The 26580-nt window shown below is 43.4% G+C and overlaps 2 protein-coding genes across 5 annotated transcripts in view; both read left to right on the plus strand.

The window, feature by feature from the left end:
• Positions 1–1993, plus strand: part of LOC114444161 (carboxyl-terminal PDZ ligand of neuronal nitric oxide synthase protein) — a 34377-nt gene extending 32384 nt beyond the window's left edge. The window contains exon 11 of the mRNA XM_028418582.1: positions 137–1993. Coding sequence (XP_028274383.1) covers positions 137–692 — 556 coding nt within the window. The 3' untranslated portion in view covers positions 693–1993. The remainder of the gene's footprint in view (positions 1–136) is intronic.
• A 14587-nt stretch (positions 1994–16580) lies between these two features.
• The window catches only part of garnl3 (GTPase activating Rap/RanGAP domain like 3), a 53530-nt gene continuing 43530 nt past the window's right edge, over positions 16581–26580 (plus strand). For all 4 annotated transcript variants that reach the window (XM_028417836.1, XM_028417840.1, XM_028417837.1 and 1 more), the window contains exon 1: positions 16581–17121. In XM_028417836.1, coding sequence (XP_028273637.1) covers positions 17024–17121 — 98 coding nt within the window. In that variant the 5' untranslated portion in view covers positions 16581–17023. The remainder of the gene's footprint in view (positions 17122–26580) is intronic.

The raw sequence follows: 26580 nt of genomic DNA on the forward strand, positions 1-26580 counted from the left end.
TGAGACTTATTTCTGTACCCTAAGGAAAATGATTCCTTTAGCAGAGCAGGGACAAAAAATGTGAACTTCTCATCATTAAAGGGTGTTTGTTAGACTTTGCTAACCAGTTTCTCTCTTGGGTTCTTGTCATTGGCAGGTGTAAACAGATAATCCCCAAACTTGACCCTCCGCCACCCTCCATGAACCGCAAGAGGGCTAGCAGGACGTTGTCCCCGGGGTCAGAAATCCCAGCCGTGCCCATGCCTGCAGAGGCCACGGCTAATGACGTGGCTCCCAGCCGCAGCAGCAGCCTCTCGTTCCGGGACATCACCCCCAGCTCTCTGTCGTCGAATGAATTCCACTCGCTCAGCAACGGCGAGAGCAGCTCCTGTTCGGCCAGCGAAGACTCAGGCGTCCGCTCCGAAACCAAGTCTCTGCTGTCACCACTCCGTGATGATGACGACCTGTTCGGGGACCATGGGACCTTTTTAACGGCCTCCAGCGGCTGTGACAGTCCCTTAGAGGAGAGGCGTGAAGCAGTTCACTCAGCCTGTAAATCTGAAGCCCCGACCCTCAGCTTACATTTGGACACCTGTGGTCACCCGCTGCCCTTCTCCTCTCCTATGAATGATACCTGCCTTCACATTAGCTTTTCTGAGGATGAGCTGCTGGAGAGCAGCCAAGAAGACCCTAATGTTCCACAGCGGAGTTAGGAGGATGAGCTAACGACCCTCCTGAGACATTCCTCGATGTTCAATACTTACTGTCAAACCCTCCTGTGTTTGCACTGAGCTCTGTTTCTGGACCTCTTAAGTGTTCCATCCATTTGTGACACAGATATAGCATATACGGAAAATGTATAAAATATTAGCCAATGGACAGATTTAGTATTTTTGTAATGAAATTAATGATCTAATTTACTTTTTAGTGACTAGAATGTTAAGCAGAATACATGTAGCAATACTTGCACTGTTGAAGTCACACTATAGAAGGCAAAGCCAATGAGGGAACACATTTTATTTTTGCTAGTAGACAACATTAACCATATTTTGTATGAGGCTTAAGTGTGATGCAAAATATTGTGGAAAGAGTGGTATAGATGCTGGGAAAAGCTTTGACTTCTGCAGAGCACCTGACTGGATGATGGCTGGAAAAGAAAAGAACAAGAAAGTCTGTAAGATGGAATAAAAGGGGCAGGATGTAGAAGTGAGCAGATCAAGGTGGTGTTTGGGTTGATGCAGAAACAGAATGTTGGCTAGCAATATGTCACCCAAGACGGCCAATAAAAACAAACGTGTCTTATTGAGGGTTTAGTGCGTGCATGGAAAGCCTGCATCTGGAAAAATGGCAGCGAAGCAAGGCTGAACTCAACATGTGGCTTCCCTGAACAAACACTATTATTAGTGTTGATTAATTCATAACGTCAACTCATCCATTAAAAAACCATGCAATAAAATATTCCACATAAAAGTGGTCAGTAGCTTGGGGGTTAGTTTACTGGGAGCCATAGCGATGGTTACATAACCTATGGCATTGAGCGGTGGCGTGCGGGGTCAATGTGTCACAGGTGCGCTCCGACTCTTTAATAGCACTACTACACCACATGCTGGGTGTAGTAGTGGAATGACAGATGTAGCGTGGACCTCTGTATGTAGCGTAGATGCAATCCTTTAATAAATAAAGGGAGCTCTGCATTAAATATTCTAGCTTTGAGAAACAGGAAGTAGGGAAACCCTCAAACGTAAAAAGCTTCAGATCACAGCTGTTTGAGTGTTTCTGTCTTAGATCAGTGTAGAAAATATGCACATTATTGCATATTTGTAAGATTATAATGTCTTGAAGCAGTGAAATTTATTTTGACGGGGTTGTATTGAAGATAAATGGACAGGAGAGGTGACACAGCTGAGGTGTGATCAGGGTGTTAAAGGTGCATGTGTAAAGGTTCGAGGCTTTTCTCAGCATCACACGTGGCAGGGAGCTAAACAGCAATAACACACGGATGAAACAATAAAGAAGAATAGTTGGAAAAAAACTGTTTATTTGTGCATTTTTATTGAAAGACGATGTCTTATCTGTGGCGCCTTGCACACAGGAAGTGCATGTGCAGCTGGTATGTACCACATAATTTGATCCACAGGCAGAAGTTGAATGCACTGTGGGAAGATTAGTGTTCACAAAGAGGTGCAGCTGAGGAAAGCTACCAGGTTGAATGGATACCAGAATAGTCTCCTTTTTTGCCCTTTTTTCTCGCTGCATTAAGTATGTCTCATTACATCGCCGGCTGGCATTAAAAATTCATGTTTCTCAAACTCTCCACCGCCATGCGTAACATTGTTAAGGCTCGTTAAGACTTTATATTACTACTTCTTCTCCTTGAGGTGCCTTTCTTTGAATGTGAGCTGTGTCTTCTCAGCCAGCACAGTTCAGCTCTGCTGTAGCTGCAAGGCAGGATCATGTGAGTGACAGGCTTAATGCCTTCAGAGCCTCGGTTGGATGCATTTATGAGAAAGAAGGCCGATAGGGAGTCCTTAAGCTCTGAGGTGTTAGTGCTCTTATTTTCCCATGCCGAGCCAAGTCTGATCTCAGGAGTGCAGACACCTCCTCTGGTACCTGCTAATAAGGAGAAACGAGCTGTGTTTTATTTGTGGAAGCTGTTTCTTCCTGTGTGGCTTCATGCCTTCATTCAACATAGAAGTCCCCCAACTGGATAATCAATAATGCAGGATACCTGTGTGGCCTGTCCCTCCTCTTCCTCTCTTTCTTCTTCTCTCTCTAGAGAGGTGGCTTGGCTTAAATCCTGTTCAATACCAGACTGCATCTGATCTGCGATCAATCGCGAAGCTCAGAAGAGTCAGATTGCAGCTTGATGTCGGTGGTTAACCTTGGCTGAGTGGCTTTACATTTCTGCTTAAAGTAGATGGCCATTGTCCTTTATGTGGCCATTAACACTGCTGAAAAGTCATCAGTCTGTGTATAGACAGGAGGGAGCCTGCTGCTGATCAAAGCTCTGTGTGGGAGGCTGCTGATCACAGGCACGGGGGAAGAACTCGGCTCGGAAGCCTGCTGCATTTTTTTCAGTAGGAACCAAAAAAAAAAAAGATAAAACAGGACAGTCGTGGATAGAGGTGATGTTTTTTGGGTTGTTCATCCGTCTTCATAGTGTGGAAATCAATCAGCTTATGTGTTGTTTCGGATGATGACATTTGCATTTATAGTGTCTCCGAACGGCTGAACAACTAATATTGAAGCTATAGGGGAGAGTGATGTTTTTCTCTGCAAATTTCTGAATGATAAACAAGTCCATGTGGAGTTCACAGGGTATTTCTACCTCCCTCAAAGAGGTGATGTCGCTTGAATTAATATACACATTGCACTTTAAATGTATACAATGACAGGAAACTAATATCCGCCTCACATCAGACTGTATGTGACCTGTAAATAGCTGACATTTCTTCAAATAACTCACTCAGTTTTTCATATATCCCCTTATTGCCTTGAGGGGCCAGACATTTTCAGCATGCCTTCCACCATTTCCATTAACTTTCTATTAGCTGCCCTCCCTCAGCACAAATGTGACCACTCCTGCTCCTTTTTCATAGGAGTTCAGACTCCAAAACAGCAGATATGAAGACTTTGCTATCAGCCACAGCTGCATCTGTAAGTCAGTATGTGTGTTTTCTTGCAATGAATTGAGATGTGTCTTGTTTATCTGCGAGTGTGTGACCTTGCTTGTAATCTGCAATCTGGACAGAATGCTTCAGTCAGCCCTCACACACACGGACAGAGGGACGGAATGACTCACCGTTTCCTACAAGGAGCAATCGTATGTTGATAAAAATGCTTCACATGCACTTGCTAACTTGCCCTTCATTAGCTTAGCCAGCTTTTTCTGAACATATCCCTCTAAAAACACTACATGTTTTTTAGATGCAAGAAATCCAGAGAGATTTTTTTAAATATTGCATATTTATTGCTAATAGTTGATTAGGTGTTATTGCAAACCCATTAGAGGTCATAGGGAAAATATTAACTAACTTTAGCTTTCCAAAAAAAAACAACAGTTGTTTCTGCTAATAAAAACAAAACAAATATGACAGATTGTTTTTGTTCCTCACAAATAGTTATTTTTATTTCCAAGAGAGTGAAATCTTGAGTTGCTGACTACAGTAATTAGTCCAAATGAAGGCAGCATCAGTCATAAGCTGTGGAAAACAGCGGCTCTAACTGGTACTTAACACAGAGAAGTTGAGAATTATTTTGTTTCATACAATATATTTCTGTTGAAATTCAGTGACTGTTGGAAGAGGTGTGGGTGGACAGACAGGGTTAACAAAACACTGGATTTAACAAGGCCAACACACTTATTAGTTCTGTAACTTACTTTAAAATATCTTTAATGTGTTGTTTTCTTTTTAAATCATCTGTCAGCAGGATAAACACTTCTGTTTCTATATTTGAAAATGTATTTCCATACAGTTTTTAATGTGGACTGTTAGATGATGTTAGATTGTTTTATCACTACTGAATACTTATTTTCAAAATAAATCACATTCTCCTTCCAGACACCCAACACTGAACAATCTTGACGAGGCTGTGGATCGACATGTTTAAAGGTAAGTTTAAACTCCACTACACAGAAGTCAGAGTCACCGTTTTCCTCCCTCAAACCTGCCGCTCTGTGTCCCTCCTCTGTGTGTGTGTGTGTGTGTGTGTGTGACAGTAATAATATTGGTGACACAGAGCAGTCAGTATAAGCTCACTCGGCTGCTTCTCCAAATCTGATACGTTTTCACACTCAGTTTGTTTCATCACATCACGAGGGGAGCTGGGATTTGATGGCAGCACAAGGGGAACATCTTTTGAAGAGAAATACACCAACAGAATGGGACATGCTGCAACTTCAGCTTTCTAGCTTTCCTTCACCCTCATAGTTATACATAATTCTGGCCATACAATAAAACACTACTGTATCTGTGGATACAATATAATTAACTGCACAAGGGCTGCTGCCATGTCGATGGCTTTGTTCTTCCCTTTAAACCCCTCCTCCTGTGTCCTTCTTTCGAACAGTAACACAAGATCAATGACTTCTCTGCTGTTCCATTTATACTGTAAAACAACTGAGAAGTGGCTCCGTCACGCTACAAACATTCAGTGTTTTTGCAGAACACATGATGTATTGTAAAAAAAAAAAAACAGATTTACCACTAGTCACTAGTTTTTTTAAGAAGAAGAAGAAGAATTCCTCCCTTATGGAGATTAATCTGATTATTCACGCCATAGTGACAAAGTGACGGGAGTGATGCTGAGGCAGCATGTGTACCGCTCTCAGGAGAGACACATAACGGAAAAACATCCCGTCTCATTTGCGGCACTCAATCTCATGCTTGTCAGAAAGTAGGGGGTGTGTGTGCACAAGCACATAAACACACACAAGGTACACACACAATGCCACAAGCACAGGCCTAAACCGAGCAGCATTGATTTATCTATTTCTGACTGATTTATGTCTTTTCATTTAATTTTTTCATAGGACGGGGTGGCTGTGTTATTGTAGTAAGTTGATCATGTTGCCAGGCAGCAGCCACATGGAACTCCACAGCAGCAGATCATTTTTTCATGGGGGTTGCCTCAAGTATAGCTTGAGCGTCAGTGTTGTTACTGCAGCTGTGTTTTTCTGCCCTCCAAACAGACGACCGTGCTTTGACTCTGGCCTGTCCCTGACCTTGCAGAGAGTCATTCTCATTTATAAAAACTGTATCTCTGTCTCAGGTCGTCCTTGTGCTATAGCTCTTATCTGCAGTGAATCATTTCATTTCTCCACCCTTACTCTTGAAACCTCCTCCTTATCTCTTTCCCCTATCGCTTAGCCTGGCGTCTCTGAACATCTTTTTCTTACTGTCAAAGCATCTCCAGCAGGCACACCTGTTTGCATTTCCCCACCTGGGACTTCTCTGTTAGATTGCGCTCTATTTGACGAAAGCCGATGTAACCTGAAAGGCTGAACATGAAGACTTAATCTGTTCACTCTCATCAACTCACAGAGCTATTTCAGTCCGCTGACAGAAATGTAGCTTTAGCTGCAGAACAGGCAAATGTCAGGATATGAAGTGTCAGTTCAGAAGGAAAACTACTTTTTATCTGAGGCTTTTTTTGCAGCGCTAACGAGCTCTAACAGTTACGCATGACATGAACACCTTGTGCCTTTACAGTTTATTTTATCATTTTTCTTTTCTTTAGAACTTACCTTGTCAAAACTGTGCTGAAAAGACCCTCAAGGGAAATCTAGCCCAGCTGGACTGTCTGAACCTATGGATCCTCTGATGCTCTCAGGTTACAGTCCCTTTAAAAGCAGAACTATGAACAAGGTCCCCCTGCCAGTTTGTGTCTCTGTGAGAGGATTCAACTGTCGCTATGTTGGCAGCGTCACAGTCTGCCTAAAGTCCAAAGGCACGGTGTCATGACCCTGTGTATTTTTTTTAATTTTTGTTAATCCCGTGTTCAGTTATTGTTTTGTTCTCTGTTTTGTTTCTTGTATTTTGTATCTTGTTGTCCTTGTGGTCTTGTCTTGCCTTGTCTTGTGCTTCCTGTTTTACTTTGATAGTCCTGTCCTCCTCGTGTTTTGTCTTGTGCTTTACTTCCTGTGGTTTCCCGCCTTGTGTGATTACCTGCTCCTCCCTCATGTGTGTCAGCTGTGTCTCGTTCTCTTCCCTGGTCCACATGAATTTAGTCTGTGTCTTCCCTACCCCGGGTGCCAGTTTGTCTTGTCTCTCATGGGGGTTTGTTCCTGCCTTTGAGCCTTGCCAAGCCATGCTTCAGCCGCGTTGTCCAGGTTTCATGCCGTGCTTTGCATTTTGATCTCCTTTTGCTTTCTGCCTGGTTTTCGATCTAGTCTAATTCTTGTTTTTTTTGCCGTGCCACATCTTTTACCATGCAAGTGTTCTTTGTAGTTTTGAACCCTTTGTTTTTGCCCTCCTGGCCTAGAATAAAAGACTTATTATTGCCTTTTAAACTGCCTGCTGTCCTCCCACACCACAAACCCTGACACAGAGGTAAAAGACGGGCAGAGGTGAGGGAGTATGCTCTTAATTCAGGGCCTGCCTACCCTATAAAAAAGGGAACTTATCAAGAGAGACCAAAACTATTCCTAGTATCATCATTTGAAATTCTTTAGGACATTAGGACTCAATATTTCAAGCCATTTAAATAGTAGTGTTTACACTGAAGAAAAAAATGGTGGAGGATTCTGTAGAGGTTGGTACAATTTTCACAGCATGCAGGTCATGAGACACTAGAACAAAGCATCGATTCCACAGTGCTTCACTTTGAGAGTAAACGCCTCGAAGCAAATTTAGCAGCAGTTATGTTCCTCTGTGCTGTGGCAAATTATAGGAAAGTATGGCTTGATGTAAACAACTCAGAAAGAAGTGTAGTTATTGTCGATGTGCGTAGCCTTCATATGATTAAAGTATACCACCAGAGTCTTGGTCACTGTGTAAATAACAGATGCTCGCCACCTCCGCATCGCATGTTTCTGGGAGCGAGGCTGAAATAGAAAACTGGCATTAATGGAAGTTTATGAAGAGAAATTTAATCTGCAGAAACAAAAGGCGCCATTATCCTCAAAGCTATGTGTTAGTAAATAACAGAGATAAATCAATAAGACACTGGACACACCACAAGCACGCACTCTGACAAGCAATTCATTTGACAGCAGGAGGAGCCGCCTGTGATGAAAGGATAATGGATGAAAACCCTGTTGTTGGTCTCTTGACATTTCATTTATTGTTGTATCTCTCTGGATCTCTTGCATCTGACTGTCGCACAAAAGGTATCCACAAGAGAATTTTCTCGCCTCTTCCTCCTCCTCCTCCTCATTATCTGAATTGAAATAAAAAGAAATGTGTGTGTGTGTTGAGGTTGTGTCGTAAGAATGGATGAGTTCGTTTCTGTGTGTTGGGTGTTGTTTTGTACTATATATACATGTGTGTGTGAACATGCATCCTTCTGTTCAAGGGCAAAGTTATATCTTCAGTTATGTTAATGAGCTGCAAGATAACAAAGAGCGGCGGCGTCACACTGGGATGTCGATGCTAGGGACAGATTTGATTGTCAGCTTGTGATGTTGAAGGAGAGGACGAGCCTGCAGCGTTGATAGGAGCCACACAAGTGGCGGCTTCCACCCAGCTTCCTTCTTCCTGTGTGAAGACTCACATTCACAGCCACACGTTGACCAATCAACCCCTAGCAAGAACTCTTTTTAAAACATTTGCAAGCCTACGGTGGTTGACAATAGTGATGTCCTCATGTATGATTCTAAATAGAGATCTTGGTGCAGCTTCTTTCTTCTCGTCATGACTTGAAACACTCTTGCAAGGGTGTGGGTGAGCAGAATCGGGTGTTGCTATCCTGCTGTTATTGGAAAATGTGTACACTACTGCTGTAGTTTTTAAATTTCTTGGCCCTTACCTGGCATGGGGCCCCCAGTGGTTGCCCCCTGGCAAATGGTGCCTCTGGACATATTCCCAATACTCTTTAGTTCAGACTTTGACAACAAAGACAAATGAGCTCTGGGTAATGACCAATGAGACTGCAAATACAAGCGGCCGAAATGAGCTTTCTTCAAAGGGTGGCTGGGCGTTCCCTTAGAGATGGGGTGAGAAGCTCGGTCACCCGAGGTGGCTCAGGCATCTATTTTGGATGCCTCCTGGATGCCTCCCTGGGGAGGTATTCCGGGTATGTCCCACTGCAAGGGGAGACCCCGGGGAAGACCCAGGACGCGGTGGAGAGACTATGTCTCTCGGCTGGCCTGGGAACGCCTCTGGATTCCCCCGGAAGAGCTGGAAGAAGTGTCCGGTGAGAGGGAAGTCTGGGTGTATAGACTGCTGCCCCTGCGACCTGGTCCCGGATAAGCAGTAGAAAATGGATGGATGGACAACTAAGACATCCCCGGATTTCATAACTCGCACTAGAAATCTATCAGCCTCACAAGAGAAGCAGCAGAAGAAAAAGCAGACCGTCTTTTTGAACACTTGCTCTGTGAACTGCAAAATAGAGAAATCCCTCTGATGCAAACATGCATGACTAACTGAACGAATGAATGCTGCCATGTGTCAGGTTTTTTCCTTCACTTACATCAATATTTTTCTTCTCTTCCTTCTCTCTGATGGCTGCTTACATGAGGGGCGAGACCCTGCTCTCACAATGCAGGGTTTCATTGGACTACATTATTACTGTCATCTTTATAACGAGTCATTTAAGCGGCAGCTATGCAAATCAGCCACTGCCCTTCTCTCCAGCCCTCTCTGGCTGCTGATGGCTTCCTGGGGCCGTGGGAGGATCAGAGGAACAGATGTCAGTTATTCATGATGTCTCCGTGTCACGATGGCTCTCAGATATTGGATTAAGATTGTCTCATGAATCCATGTAATAACCATATCCTTTCTCTTAAATGTCACTCTGACCATTTAGGGTTTTAACATGAACTAAATCAATTTATTTTGGCATTTAGACATATCTTATTCACAGAATGCGATCTGTGTTTGTGGTGAGCAGGTGCAGTCACTTCATGCAGGGATTTCCCAATTACTAGAGCTGTCAGTCACCTGGGTGAGGATGTACCATCGCTGGAGGGCTTTCCCTGTCTGTCTGCACACAGAGATACAGGTGTGTGATTTAAACGAAAAGAGATTTGATTCTCCTTTCATTGATGTCATGTTACTCTCCACTCGCACTGATTAAGTGTTCTTTGTCAAACCTATTCTCAGCCTTGAATCCCTTCTACCACCACCCCCCCTCCCCCACGCCCCATTTAGCATTTTAATTTTGAAGTCTGCTCTTCATATAATGAAGGAAAATTAAATGTATGTTAATGAGAGACTCAACCAGGGTCATCCCTCCTCAAACACTGAAATGAATGAAGCCTTTGTCTTCTTTGCCTATACGCTGTATGAAAAAATGATCTAATCTAACAATAGGGCTGTGTTTTAAGGTACTGTCAATGAACTGGGTGCTTGTCATGTGTGACTCTTGATCTGGCTTAAGGCAACCCAAAACACCCAAGTTACAACCAAGACAACAACATTCAACTGACTTTCCTTGGCACGGGACCTGGTCATCTTTGGGAGGCAGCTAAAACCGCCAGCATGCGTCATCCTGTCTTTGTTGAAACCAGATATCAGCTTCATATCCAAGGCCATATGAAGGCTCGTCTTATCGGAGCTACCAGTGTCCTAAGAGGCGATGAAGGAGGCACGGGGAAGGAATTGGGTAAAGGAGCTGGTGGCAAGTTGACAGACATTCCCCCTCAGCCAGGTCTACAGACGCCTGGGAGAGCTGGACGACCGCCATCAGTAACAACATGGACGTGGCAGAAAGCCTGTTTCGGTGGCTCTTGCCAGTGGAATACTGCTCGGATGAATGCTGAGGATTTATTATCTATGGCTGGGTCACATGAACAAAAACTGTGCATATTATCTCAATTTTTGTATCTGTTGTTTTAGTCTGTCATCTTTTGGTTTTACTTCCTCTTACAACTGTACTTTAGATACAGCTGCTGGGAAGCACTAATCCAAGTGTTGGTCTTTATCTAGGTTCTCTCTTATCAAAGCTGCTGGAGGGGAAGTGATTGAGTGGCGGCACCATCTGCCCGCTCAACACCGCCACTCTTGGTGACCCTGACTGCGATGAGCTGAGAGTGGGAAAGTGTTACTGGCAGACTGACAGGAACCAGGTGTGTGTGTGTGTGTGTGTGTGTGTGTGTGTGTGTGTGTGTCTGAGTGTATAGTTCATAGCGATAAGCTTGATGGATGGCGCCAAGGTACACAGAAACCTGAGTTTAGTCAGGATCTGCATGGGTTCAGTTGTCTATAGACCTTCATTTCCTTCTTAATTCTATTAATAAACACCATTTATATTCAATAATTTCAACCAGAACACACATCATCTTGAGCCTTACAAAATGTTACATCACCATGTGCAAAACACTGTCCACACACACACCGTCATTAAGACCACCAAGCTGTAATTGCTGTGTCCCATTGTCCATCGTGCAGCTAAAGGGAGGGTTCAGGCTTCCACTGACACTCAAGTAGACACAAGAGGCATGAACACCTGCACCTAATTTACCAGAGCAGTCCTGACTGTGATGCTTCAATGTAAACATGAAGCAGAAGAAGGGTCTAGCATCTGAATCCCTTTAAAGATTGACTAGCCTCCTTCCTGGAGCCCTTTCTCCTCATAGCACTGCTAACCTTGGAGTGGCTACACCATACGTGACACAGGTTTCTGAGGAGCCAATTAAAGTCCTCATGGGAGGCTCTGACAATCATTGGCAGCATCATAGTGAGCCTGAACTCCTGTTAAGTCTTAAATAGAGAAGGGAGAACTGTGACAATGGGAGTAAAACAGGTGATTAAAGTAAAGGTTGCTGTACTCGGCAGTGATCCTCAAAACACACAAAGCAAAGCCTGAAGGCATAACTAAGCCTGAAGCTAAATAAAGATGGCACATAGTCGGGGTGTTTGGGATCACTGCTCTTTTTTTTCTGAAACAAACACAATGTTACTCGTAATGAGTATTCATTTATTTCCAATATTTAACAGACACGTTGTCAATAGAGCATTCAATCAAATATTTAACCAAAGTATCGTCATGTCGGACTGACGTTTCAGCTGCTGGAATCCAGTTGTTTCTGTGAAATCTATAATGTTTGACGGTCTTTAAAACGATATCATATATTTCTTGCTGCATCCATTTGTACAGTCACAACAGCATTTTATGGAGTTTTGTTTTGATATTTTTCAGGGCCTCAACACTCCACTCAACAAGATGTTTTGCCACTCAGTGGATGTGGAGCTGGGGTAAGCAGACAGGCCATGAGCCGGCACCCGTTTAGTATATTCTCTGTTTTATTTTGATAGCAGTGTTTCTCTGTGTGTTTTACATCCTCCTGTGTTTTCCGCCTTTGTGACTACTTGCCCCGCCCACCTCTGCCTCGTTACCCATGTGTACTTGGACTCTTGTCATTCTTTGCGTTCTTTTTGGACTATTTACGGCTTATTAAATCTCACATTAAGATGGACATTTTGTCTTATGTTGTCTGCATTTGGTTCCTCTCTCAGCAGCATCTGACATTTAGAGCAAAATAGAAATATTGCATATACTCTTTTTGCAGCCTCTCTGTAATAGGATGGCAGAGGAGTAGCAAAGTGGTTTGTGGATTAGCATCAAAACAAAGTAGCACTCAGGGTAAAACAAATGAAACCTAAAGCACTTACAGGCTGACAAGACACAAGCATGACAATCAAAATGCAGAGTGTGACTGACAGCCAGTCATTCTGAATAATTGTGTTTGTAAACAGAAACATTATGTTCTCTCGAGTAACCACCGGGATGGATGCATGTGGACGTTACAATAGGCAGGATTTATAGAATCATTTACATGACAGGATTATTCTAAATCTCATATAGGGTTTAGCACGTTTTGACAAAAGGCTGATGGCTGTTTGTGTGTTACAGCGGTTAAACACACCCTGTAGACAGCCGGAGGATCAGTGGAAACATCCAGACTGCTCACAGGAGGTCACAAATACACAATACAATACTTTCATGTTTGTTTCGACAGCGATTCGAGAGCAAATTACTGCAGGACATCAGTATTCAGACACATCATCACGCCCGGCTGACAGATTGCTTTGAGTTTGAACCAATATTACACACAATCAGCTGAGGCTTGCTACTGATGAATGCATCCAGCACTTCGTGCCTCTTCCTCTAAATCAGTTTCCCCTGTGATTATATTTTCAGTTTGGTAGTCCTTTGACTCAGCTTTACAGTAGGCAGGAGTGTGTGTGTGCGTGCATGTCTGAGCACTGGGAAACAAGAAAGTAAATATAAGCTTGTCCTTTAACACACCAAACAAATGCCCTTGAAGGCGTTCTCGTCAGTCTGAATGAACACCGTCAACCCCAGTGAAACCCCCGCACCTGTTCACACACAGCTACACACACAAACACACACAAACACACACACACACACACACTGACAGCTGATTTTTAGCTAAGAGCCATCTATGAATTGATTTGAATAAAGATTAGGGCTGAAAGAGGAGGATTATCATATTACAGGGGACAGCAAGCTTTTAACATTTCAATGGTGGTAAGATGTTTTTGTTAAATTTCTAATCGAGCTGTAAAAAATGGTGGACTCCTAGGACTCCCTCCTTAAGACTGGATCAGCACAAGCATGTATGTTTTGTTTCTGGCCAAATACAAAAGTACAGTATTCACTGTTGTTGAGAACAATGCTTTGTTTTAGTTGCTGACTGTCGTGTTTGCTTCCCTTTTATTTTGGTAGTTGCTAACGCTGAGAGCCTGCTGTGGATTTCCTTCCCAAATATCAGTATTTTCTTTTGTACACATGATACCGGTGCACCTTAATCTCCAGTGTTTCTTTACTTACTTGTATTTTCACAGTTTGCTTTGCACCCTGCCTTGCAGTTTGTGTCTTTTTTTTATTTTTTGAATCTTTTTTTCCCCTTCATTCAGTCATTTTGATGAAAGGAATGCCGTTCTTTGGCTGAAATTAGGGGTCACAGCTTCAAGTCAAAGACATTTCAATCAGAGTCACACCCCTTCCTTTCACCGCTCAGAAAATGATGAAATCATTTAAGTATGACTCAGTGCCTCTCTCTGGTCTCTGCAGGGGATTTTTTTCGTCGGCCTCGTCTCTATTCGGCTGCTTGTTGAGCCTCCTCGGGGGATGAAAGCCTGCTGACACTTGTGCCCTCTTTGCCAGCCTCCACCTCCTTCACCCCTTAAAAAAAAAATAAAATTGTGACCCAGAGAGATGTGCCAACGTTGGCATCATCCTGCTAAACATTGTATTTTAGATTCAGGATGCTGTTTTCTGCTGGCATCAGACCCAGTGTCATTGATAGACTCACCTCAGCTGTGCTCTGGCAACATGTTGTGGCCTCTCTTCTCTCTCCTCCCCCCTCTCCCCTCTCCTCCTTGTGCTTTCTTTATTGCACAGGTCAGCAAGACACTGATGAATCAGTCCATTTACAGTCAGCTGGTGAAGAGATATGGACGAGCATCCATATTCATGCTGCCAGGTTGTACTTTTCTCCCCCCTAACACTGTTAGAAGGGATCGGTCACATGCAATTACTTCTTTTGACTTTAGAAACTTACTTCATGGCACACAAGCAGAACCTCTGACTGAATACTCAGCCTGCAAGGTGTCATGTCTTTTTTTGTCATGTTTGTTTATTTTCTGGACTTTGATGAGAAGATTAAAACCTGTGCAAACCTCTCTGAAGCCAGGGAAGGTTAGCTTAGCTTTGATGGTCCAATGTTTGGTTGTACAGACCCTTTACTGCCTGCACAGCTCCTAAAATTTATAGGTCACAGCGACTCCTTATCCCAAATTTTATTGCCATCTCCTCTCCACTCCCCCAGTCCATCACCCAAGCCTCTCTCAGAGCTCATGGCTTCCTTCTTTAAGTGTTTTGCCTTCTGTCCTGCCTGTCCTGTCACTTCTTGACTAATGGAGGCTGCACACAGAATTCCACTCTGCTTCTGCATTGGCGAAATGACCTTAACATGGACATCTAGAAGTTCCTGTTGCTGTTCTGTTGAGGGGTTAAGGAGACTGTGGCACATTCGGAGCAGGAGGGCTGGCAACGCCCGCCATGACTCATGCATGTTAGACATGACACCTGGCCGTGATTATCAGGAAAAAGACTTAAAGCCATAAAACAGAGGAGCAGACTGTTGTTCTGCACGTCACTCCACTGCAGATCAAAACAAGCACATGGAACTTGGAATCACAAAGATTGTTAACACTGTCACATTTCATTAAACTTCCTCTCAACAGCCACACAAATCTCTCAAACACTTCCAGAATGCTTTCATTTCCTATTAATCACAACAGGGTTGACAGTGAATGGTGTTGTTGTTATTAGGAGTGTCTTTTTGTGTCCTTTAGCACTTTGTTTTGGGTGTTGTTTTTGAGTACAATTAATAACTGTTTTCAGTAAAATATGCAACTGTAAGAAGAACATGTCTGTGGATGCTCCTGTTCATGTTATGTCCTCATGGATTTTGATAAGAACAAAGCACACACTACCTGTCTAAAAGCAGTTTGTGACAGAATCAATAATTATCATCAAAGAAAACCACTAAAAGGAAAGATACTGCTGAAGCTTCAGGAATTTAAATGAAGTCTGCAGTCAACAGCTGGCAATTTAGTTTGTGAAAGCAAACAAATCTAAATTCTATAAGTAGCTTTTTATTATTCCTCTCCACAGTTGAGAGCAGCACAGGATTTTCAAAAGGCTGGGATATGTTTAGATTTTCATTAAGTCCTGCCGCAGGTCACAGACTTATAAGGCCTCGCAGAGTCCTCTATGCCTGTTCTGTAAATACAGAAGAGAACCACACTCACGTCACATTACTGCCTCACATAAATCCGCTATGATTACAAATGCATCAAAGGACGTTCAACAAGTCTGCGGAATCACCACAAACCTCAGAAACAAACACTGTAAGTCTTAATTCATTGCTGCCGTGCTGCTCATACGCAATGAGTTTGATAAGAGAGGGCAGCTATTTAAAGACGTCCCTAACCGTGCAGGTTGATCCGCTGCAGCAGAACCACAGTGAGTCAGAAGGTTTGAGCAACAAAACTGAAGTCCTTCCAATCACACAAACATGCAGCTGTGAGTCATGTTGAGAGAATTCCTCATCTAAACAGTGGGCTCACATGAGACAGAGGAAGAGAGCGAGAGAGAGAGTGTGTGTGTTCATACATATGTGGGAGTAATCAGCTTTACCTTCTACAGGATGCAAAAGGTGAAACATAGAAGCTATTTCCTAATCAAAGCAGAAACTACTGCTGTCGTACCTTTCCTCCTCCTAAAGTGATTATTGAATCTAACAGCATATCGTGCATCTAACCGTCCATCCATCCTCATGCTGTCTGTAAACATGATGGTGTGTTGGGGTTTGACTCACTCGGCCAAGTGGCCATTGAAGGAAGTGCAGTTCGTTTATTTCTTCCTCTTCTTCTTCTTTGATTATGTAAATGTGTTTCTTCTGAACTGGCCCACAGTGTCTTTCAGTGTTCTATGAATCACCCTTTAACATCCCACCCTAATGAAGCACATCCAAGACGCATACATCCTCGCCTACACCATTATATTTGTAGAGCTAATCAACTACTCCATAGTCCAGCCCAGCTGGGTGCACTTGCAGCTGAGGGATGTAGCAGAAAGAACTGGCAGAGCCCTTTAAGGTTTTATTGGGGGTGAAAATTTGACCACTAAACTCTTTAAATGTGCTCTTTTTGTGTGTTTGAATGTGTTTTGTTGTCATGACCCAAAGAAACCAAGAAGTAAATAAATGAAAATAAAATAAATGATGTTATTTTTGGATGGGTCATTGTTTTTTATATAGATAGAACAGCAGCACATTGTAGGCTTGGCCTTCAGTTCTCTGTTTATCTTCCCTTTTACGCACAAATTACCTTCATTAAGAGCTCTAAACTAACCATCTCTCTCTCTCTCTCTCTCTCTCTCTCTCTCTCTCATGAAGTCATCGCCGGGTAGCCACTCAGTGTCGGGCTGAAGCTGCAGGAGCACTGTGAGCTCCACAGTTGAGGAACACCGGATCTCCTGAGCGCAGTCCGCTCAGGGTGCAGCAGCAGCAGCAGCAGCCCCGCTACAGCCTGCTCCATTAACCCCACATGGACGTACCACCACCACCTCCACCACCACCATCCTCCGACAACATGCTCCTCTGAAAGCTTCAGCACAGCGTCGTTTGTCCAGCCTGGGGAGGGGAAACTCTGCATGCTCACTTTCCTTCCTCTGCGAAGGTGAACCGAGCGTCAAAGGATTCCCTTTCTCTGATTTTCCGGCCAGTTTTTCCCCCACAATTCCGCCTCCTCTTCGCAGTCCACTGCTCGATTCTGGACTTTCTTTCCCCTTCTCAAAGAAAGCGCTGCTGTTTCCCCAGAGCCTACCTGCTCGTCCAGCACCCATGAATTCAGATAAAAATGTATACCTCGGCAGAGACAAAGGGATCATGCGGAAGAGAGCCTTGCTCCTTCGGAAGGGTTGCAGCTTCGAGATTACCAGGTAGGTCCTCTTGTTTTTTAAGGATGGTCGGCGGCATTTTTTTGTCTGGGACAAGAGGGAGACCAAAATGGCTAGACGGTACTCTCCTGCCTAGAAGTGACACTTTCCTTGCATACACACCGTGAGTTTGTAATGTGGTTTTCACCATTACTGCTGATTTAGCCAGTGTGCGCGCAATGATAAGAAACACCAAAACATGTATCCAAGAATCGGATGCATGGGGTCATATGTTCCCCTCAGATTTATGGCTGAAATGACATCCTGGTGCTTTCTGTTTGTCTTGTCTTTTTGTATCTCAGCACCGTGCGTTCACATCCTCCGATCGGACCGTGGGGGGATGCGTTACGCACGGGTGCATTTTGTCTGCACCTGACTCCTCAATATTGACAGAGCTGCTTAGTGACAGGACGCGCTCCTCCGTTTATTTTATAGCCCAAATCAGGTGCTGATTGGTCAGCCCAGCAGGCACAGATCTGTCCTGCCACAGAGGGGTGACAATGTGCAGGTTTTGAATTCACCCTTACATACATGCACATCAAAAAGGAAGATTTTGGAATGAGAATACTTGCTGTAGTCTTCTGGCAGGAGGCACAGCTGGACACCTGTGAGTTCACACACATCCTGAGGAGACAGAGGCAGGAAAGGCGGGAGGTGGTGGAGACAAACGTGGAGAACCTGATGTGAGCAGTTGATATGACTTTGTTGCTTGTTACAGCTGGGTTTCAGCAGGGTGCTGAGATGTGTGGCCTCCTGTGGGCGCCTCCAGCAGGATGGCACCAAGCTGCTTCTGCCTGGCTCTGAGCATCTCATCCATCAGATGCTTGTGATCTGTCTGGGTTAGTTAAAGGCTCTCACTTTTTGAGGTGTCACAACACTTCTTTTCATTTTGCATCATCCTCCCAGATGAGGTCTGTCTGTTAGGAACCTGTTAGTGTATCGTCTTTAATCTCAGATGATTCTGATTCTGATTTCACTTTAGTTATTGATCATTTTCTTGATTTTTTTTTCCTTAAGAAAATCAATCATTTCTTTCCTTGCTAATGATGAAACTCAAACACACACATTTCTGATCATTTTAATGTAAAGCTTGGGTGGAAATCACCCAGCGCAGTGACACAGTTTGAGTCTGTTTTGACTGATCCGTCAGGTGACGTCTTTGTTTTGTCTGCCTTTGAGCCTGAAATCCCATTTGCTGACAGATAAGACAGGGAAACACAGAACATTCTCACATTTGAGGACTTAATTGACTTGCAGCATAATTGTTTTTTTTGACTAACACATTGCCTTTTTCCATTATCTTGACTGTCTGCATGTTATCTTTGCAGTGGTATCATCTTTCTCACTCCCACCTTCACTCTAATTTCCTGCTATTTCAGACAGTTTGTGGGGGTGTGCCAGAGTGCAAATTTACTGATGAGTGTTGCTTCATTGCTCTTACGTTTTGTAACTTTGTCTCGGTGTGATGTTGAGACTTGTGTGTTGGGAATCACTGTACACATGCTGCCAGGTATGTACTGTACCCGCAGTGAGACTGGATCAGCTTTGTGCAAGGCGTGCATCCCTTCAAATTAGGCTGATGTGTGCAGTGTAAGAGGTTGTTCCATTTCTGCACTCTATGGGCCCAGAGTCATATTGTAAAGCTTCCTGGGAGTCTCTCAGTCACTTGCAGTTTAACAGACAATCAGTCAGAGCTGTTGCCTGAAGTGCGTCTGCAGGGAGGAATAGATTCTCTACACTGAAGCCGATATGAAAGACACTCAAGTGAAGGGCTGCTGCTGGGACTGTATAATTCATTGTGCTGCAAGGAAGCATGACCATACAGACCCAACAGTTTGTGACAGCTTCATAAGGACTTTCTCTATATGTTAGATACATGCATGATTGCACATGATTTCTCTCTCTCTCTCTCTCTCTCTCTCTCACACACACACACCAGCTGGAGCATTCATAAGTTTGTCTGGGAGTGGATGTCATGAGGTAGCTTTATCTAGACATCGATCTGGCCTCTTTTTCTCCTCCAGGCTGCAGACAGCGGGAGACCTCCCACAGCACTTATAACAGACTCTCTTGGGCTGCAGCTAAAATGTATTTGATAATAAGTTAATCTGATGATTATTTTCTCATTTGATTGATTAATAAATGTAGGAATGTTGTGGGAATGTGGCCAGATGCTGGCTTCACAGCTCTAATGCAGCAAATCATCACCATGTATTAGCTAGTTTTGCACTTATCACTTAAATAATTTTCCAATTATCAAAAAGGTCAATTGCCAGATGTTTTTTTTTCTGTGGATTGAAAATTGCATGTCACCATCCAGGATCAAACGTACATTAGCGTGTAACGTTGTCAGGATCTGTTCTAATCTCCTGCAGCTAATCTGTTTTGGTATAAACACTTCACATCACATTATTATTTCCAACTGTGTTTTGGACACCGCTACATCATGACACATAGGCCTTATCTAACAAAGTCAGCGGACTGCCAGCTGGCGGATATTCTCACAGACAGCAGGTAGCTGCACAGTCGACAGTGAAAGCAGGAAAGTTTGATGGACCACTGGATTCAATTACTGGGTCATTTTGCTCTGCTGGGTCAGATGTGCTGGTGTTTAGGGCAGCGAGTGATTGCATGTTGGCTCAACATGTACAGCAGTGTGTCTGTGTTCATATGGGTCATGGGTTAAAGGGGAACATGTTAGTATACTGGTCTGTTTTTTACATGAGGTTGATATTTAAGTCCTTAAAAATGGAACGTGAGTGTCATTCTCTAGCTGAACCAACCATGTAGAAACATGTAACTTAACAGCAGGTGAAAACAAAACAGCTCGCAGTGTAAGGGGGACTCAAACTTCAGACTCCTGCATGAATACCTGCCGCATTGCATGGACCTCCAGTGAAAGGATGATGAGCAATACGATCAGCTAGCATAAACATAACCCTGTGTCGTATCAGTAGGATGTATTATCAATCAAATGTGGTGTTTTTTTTTCATGTGGACATTTGCTTCAAATGAACTGAGAGCGTGTGACAATAACAAAGACTTTTTATTTTTTCCGGAAATATAAAATATTCTCCATGGAGTTATGATTTCTAATAGGGATGTCCCGATCAGGTTTTTTTTGCCCTTGAGTCCGAGTCCAAATCATTTGATTTTGAGTATCTGCCGATACCGAGCCCCAATCCGATCAAGGCGTTAACTTTGACAGCCCTAATAAATATAGATCCGAGTCCTGATCGGGAGGTAACGTCAAATTCCGATCAAGTCTGAAATCAGTTCTCGATCCAATCATGTGATCGTAAAAATGGTAATGGTGTTTTGTTGGTAATTTGTTAGCCTACTAAGACTTTGTGCAAAATATGGCAACATTTTACAGTTTATTATTGTCACATGAAATGAAAAGCTAGCAATGTCTGTGTATTTGGCTGGGCAGGTTGTTTACATGCAGTACAAACAAAAAATATGATAGAAACTGCTTTTAAAAAAGAAGAATTTTCCATCTATCATTCAGCCTCCTTCTGAAAAAGAACAGTGGAGTACTTTAAGAGTGCTTATTATGCTTATTGTGTGCTTATAAGTAAGCACACAATAAGTATGTTCTTTGCCCTCAAGTCTTTTGCTTGACAGAGGGAGAGCCTGGAGGTCCTCCAGGAACAACAAATCCTAACCTATTTAGAGTCTTATTCCATTATTTTCCATAACAATTGTGGCGTGTCTCTTCGTCAAGTCCGCCTGTCTCACACTAACTTCCAGGCGACTCTGGTTGATGGTTAGTGAATGAGATTAGGCTACATGGTGTCTCTCGAAGGTGCCAAGAAAGCACTGGCTCAAACACAACTCTGCCAGAGAGACCGAGGGGAATTATGTGAATGGTCACAGGCAGTACAGCATAAAAAAGATGGACCACAGAAGGAAGATGTTCTGTTGAAGCCAGTATTATATAAAAAACAGCACAATAAGTACAGCATGCTTTCGATGAATCCAACATCAGCAAATTCAGATGCGGTGGAAACTAACCTCCTTGCACGGAATCTTCTGGACTCCCTCATCAATCCCTCACAGAACATTTGTAGTTCATTTAAGGAAAGGCATGCGCTGGCAGGGAGCGGTTTGAGCATGTTACAGGACCACGAGGGAAGAAAAGCTCATTTATCTCGAAGCTAACGTGGAACAATGTGGAATCAGAACGCGTTACTATGGTTTGATTTTTGTAACAAGCACGTCACGATATAGAGTCTGTTTATCTTGTAGGCAGCAGAGATTAGGTCTGACTGCGTGGATTATTTGCTTCTCATTAATCACTTCTCTCAGTTTGTTTATGTCATCCATCTCATCCACCTTTTAAACAAACCAGAGATGATTTCACCTGCACTCACAGACAGAAATAGATGCTCGGTGGACTGCAGACTCTTGAACTTCTCACTCAAGAAGTTATTTGAGTGCATTTACTTTGAAACGCTCTCATTGTCTTCATTCATCTCGCCCGCTGCCAGACCCATAATTTTGGCATGGCAGAGGTTTTGCTGTAGCTTGCCTCTTGTCAGATTGGCATGAGGCTTGATCCAGATGTAGCTGCATTCAAGAGCTTTGTAAACACTCAGCAGAGGGATTTGTGAGCATATGCATCTTTAAAAAGAGCGAGAGAGAGAGAGAGAGAGAAGGAAATATGTATTAGGGTTTGTCCTCTTGTGGTTTCCTGGTGAGGCTTTTACAGCGGGCTTCAAAGCTTTATGTGAATGAAGAACACATGTTTTGAATGTCAGACATGTTTGTTTCTTAGATTTAGGAATGGACTAACAGACTGTTCATGGACGGCAGCATGCTCACTCACAGGCAGAACTGAAAGAGGGTGTGATAGTCCGGGCTGCTGGGGTCTCCCTCTGCGCTACAGTCTGTCATAAAGCATCCAGCGGGGAGAGTGATTGGTGGACTAACTGACATTTTTGCTGACTAGAAGCACTTGCCTGCTTTGCATACTCACAGAAAATACAGACGATACAACTGATTGTGTTGTTTTTTTAGCTGGCAGTGGCTGTAGTTTGGTTGGGAGGCCGTGGGTTAAAGAAACCAGTGTTCATTGTGGCTGAAAACAGGAAGACGAGAACCATTCTGTGGTTAAACCCTCACCTGACTGATGTCCTCCTGACAGAGGCAGCTAGATGTCTTTCACACTCAGTGGATTTAAATGAACTCACTATCCAATGTAGAACCTGGAGCCTATGTAAAGGTCTAACACTAATTGTGTTTTAAACCTAAAACACAGCTGTGCTGTATTTCTTTTCTGTCTTTAAAATAACAAGGTAGAAACAGAATGTCATCAGGTCATTGTGCAGGGCAGCTTGTGTTTTTTGGCTTTTCTGACCCACAATCCTTTGCACAGAAGATAAGAAATATTGCAACAAGCAATTTGGCAACCTGCTGCACATTTGTATTCCCCAGTTGTCTGCACAATGTAGGCACAGTACACTTTGTGAGTGCTGCTGAATAAGAAGATATTCAAAGTTATTCTTCTTCTAAGTTGTCATTTTAGCCTGATGTGTTATCCTGTTAGAGCATTTAGAGGTTCTCACAGCTCCCTCTGGAGACACAGATGGATTTATACAACTTTTTTGTACACTTTAAACATTTACTCACTTATGAAAAGATTAATTTTCTATCGATCGACTGATTACTCACACCAGATTTCCATAGAAGGCTGTAGATGTGAAACAGACATGGTGTGCATGAGTCCGCTCTGCTCAGCCGTACAGTCAGGCCCTCAGTGAGGTCTGATAAACACTGGACCGTAATCACTCCCATATGTGGCTGCATAGCTCAGCACAGCCCGGCACAGTTCAGCCATGCGCACAATGCAGCGCACCGGGCTCATTTAGACTGAAAAACAGACTCAAATTACTAGAAGAAGAAAAAAAATACCAAAAAAGAAAAGGGAAAAATCCCTCACTTGATTACAACCCTGTGTAAACTTTTACTCTTTGACTGGAACATCTGCTTCCATTTAGGGCTTTAAGACACATACCTACACATTAAAATGCACTGTGCAGTGCTCCAAGAAAGCTTGGAGGCTGGAAAAACATTTCCCATTATAGTTGGCCAGAATAAGCCCAGCTTTGAGTGAGTTGTACTTAAAACTGGGTATTGGTGGGGATGCGGCCACCTCGAGCTCAGCCACAAGCCACATGCTTACAAGAGAGTGTTCTCTTTTCACAAAGTTGTATTAAACTTCCTTTTTTTATGCTAAACTCAGTCAAAGGTGAAGAGACAGTCAGTGCCTGTTGAAGGGGTTACAGCTCAGATCAAATGAAGTCCACACGGTGCACAAACAGTCTGTGTGTACATTGCTTCACGCCAGCCTGATGCCCCCGTCTTAACCTTTTTATAGAGCGATCCGGGAGAGACAGAAGAGGAAATAGAGCCCGTCAAGGGTTACTGTTGTACATTTTTTACCCTGTGGTTTTGCAGGAGGTCGGCCAAAACCGCTTCTTGGTTTGGGTGCGAGCAACAGAGGAAGATGTGAAAAAATGAAAGGGGTGGAAGTGTAGTTTGAAGGCAGAGACACAGGGGTGTACTTTCAGCAGATGTGTAAGGACGGAGCTCAAATGAAGTTGTTGAAGTGTGGACATTATTTCAGGAACTTAAAGGGAGTTCCCCCTGCTGTAGGCCTCTTACTGCAACATGTTTTTATTGCATGGTGCTATTCTGAAGGAAGAATATGGGCACCTTAGTTTCATATGCTGACACACCACTCGCTTTCTACACATTTTTTCTCTTTAGGAAACGCCCACCCTAACACCTGACGTCTCACATTTCTGATGAATCAAACGAGGAACTGAAATGAGTTTAACATGGCTGTTTGCAGAGGGAACACCCATTCAGGAAGCTGAGACAGCAACTGTTTAATAATAACACTTTGACATCAACCTGTTGGGAAACAAGTCACTGTATGTGCTAGAAGAGAGCTAAGCTAATGCTACCTTTATAGTGATACCACATACAGTTACACATGTGCAGGCTAACATCTCCTAAAGAGCATAGGTAATCAGAGCATTTGAGAGGTTATTGATCAGTTCAGGAGATGCACGTACATGCACTCTTTAAGAGAATGCACAGAAACTTTTGTGGTATTTCTGTTTTGGCAATTGGCAAAAATTACAAGTCAGCACTGTCTTGTCCTCAGAGGCACAGGCTCGCCAAAACTGGACAGACAATCAATGGATGAATCACATCTGCAGATGCAGGCATCAAAGACCTGACCTGTCTTACATGAGAGTCAAGGCGGCTGGAGGTAGTGTAGTGGTTTGATATTGGTTTTGTGCACATCTGCACCAATGGTGACAAAGGTTTGTGCCACCAACAACTCAGAGCAAAGGGGGACCATCACTCAGTGAGGTGTACCCAAGTGCATGTAACTGTGATGTACAACCACAAGAGGGCAGACTGTTCCTATAAAAACAATAATGCCACCATATGGTATTTTTATTGTGTTTTTTACCAAAACAAGAAAGATTAATTCAAAAGTATTCACAGAGTATTTGCACATATGATACAGCACAGAATATAAGTTTAAAAATTCATGTTGATTGGTCGAAACAGATCAGTGAGGATACACTGGTCACACCTTTCCACTAGGAGGAGTATGTGCTTTAAGAACAGTTATGTGGAGAGCAGGTGGAGCAGGGGTGCACTGTGTGCCTTTGTGTGGTGTAACAATGTGAACTGTGTCACTGCCTGCTAACGCAGCCTTCCTTTAATGTCAAGTCTAAAATATGAGAAAGGAAACACACACTCTTACATGTAGCCACAGGGCCGAGGGCAGAGAGGGCTACACGGCTGGCCAGGTTAATTCACCTGATCACATTTAATGAGAGCGCCATCATCAATCCCTGCAACCCGACATTGTGACATTTTACAGAGGCCACATGGTGACCTGCTGGCATTTGGGATGCGCTAAAGACAAAGAAGCCAAGCTCTGAATCCAAATCATCTCCCTCAGTGTGTGTGTTTGTGTGTGTGTGTGCTTATATCTACAAATGACTGCTATGTTAGGGGATTACACACCACTGAATGCTTACTGCTTACTGACAAGGGTATCTATTGAATGTAGTCTGAATTAATGGTTCATGACAGGTTAACAGAAACACTTATGGCATGATGGTTCACTGAACTGAAAGTACATTTACAGACACTCCTTTTATAGGCAAGTTATCAAACTATTGATTCGTCCATAAAAAAGGGCTTAATTGTATTAATAGGTGTGTTTTAAGTTAAACCATGATCTTTACCTAACCCAGTAGTTTGTGTTGAGGTGTTAGAGGGAGGTGAAGTTGAGACTTGGGGATGAAGCTCTGCCTCGGCTGCCTGTCCCCTCATCATCCCTAACCCTCTCCTATCAGTCTGTATCAGTCCCATGATCAAATAATGTCAGCCAATACTTTCATGTTCCCTCTTAGCCATCCAGCATGAATAGCATGTTGTAAATGTAGCTGTTTTTTCCCTTTTAAAAAATAGGATGTTGTTTAAAGGTGCTTGCTTTACCTTTTCCTGCTCTTCTTCTGCTGTTCCAATGACATAATTTCACTCTAATCATGGCAGATCTGTGGATTTGCATGTTTTATCTGCATGTGTGTGAAACATTAAAAGAAAAACCCACTGTGTTGTTGCTTGTAGAAGCAACCTATCTTCTTTGCATAACTGTGTGCGTTATATTTGTCTTTACTCATTTGCATACATCTCTCGTACATCTCCCGCAATGTTTAACTCATATTGTACACTCTTATCAAGACTGGTTTATCCTCTGTGTGGGAAAAGGTGCTGAGGCTGAGGCTCAGACTGAGGGGCAGCTGTCCAGAGAGAAGGCGGCGGTTAACTGTAGCTCAGAGGGATTATTACACTATTGAGTCAAGAGCCCCTGATCTGCATCCTGCTACTTCGTGAGCGGCTGTTGTGAGTGCCCGTGCATACGCAACCGGCGCACCGGTGCACGGCAACCTTGGACGCACAGACTGTAAACCCACACACCGTAACTCTTACACCTACGTTTATATCCTCAGCTTTGAAGTTGCATCCGTGTGGGGAGCAGAGAGCCTGGGATGGTCCAGCACCACCAGGTCCCACACATGCAGGAGTCTTTTTTTATTATATTTTTTGACATTTCTGCTAATATTTAATGGACTGATTCAGTAAAAAAATAATCATCAGCACTCATAAATACAATTTGGTTGCAGCCATGGTTACAGGAAGTCTTCCCTGTTCCCATTTCCTTTGTAAAAGAATGACTTCATAAGTCAAAGGACACGGGGGCCGGCGCATGACAAAGTGTGACAGCGGGAGGGTGTGTGATGAAGTTGTGTTTATGTAACATGTATGAGTGTCTGTGTGTGTGTGAGTTATCGGCCTCAGGGCTCTAATTAGAGGTGGGGGGTGTTCAGGTATCTCAGACTGCTTGTTGTGTAACTTGATCCA

This window comes from Parambassis ranga, chromosome 12, assembly GCF_900634625.1.
Source record: "Parambassis ranga chromosome 12, fParRan2.1, whole genome shotgun sequence".
Taxonomy (NCBI): domain Eukaryota; kingdom Metazoa; phylum Chordata; class Actinopteri; family Ambassidae; genus Parambassis; species Parambassis ranga.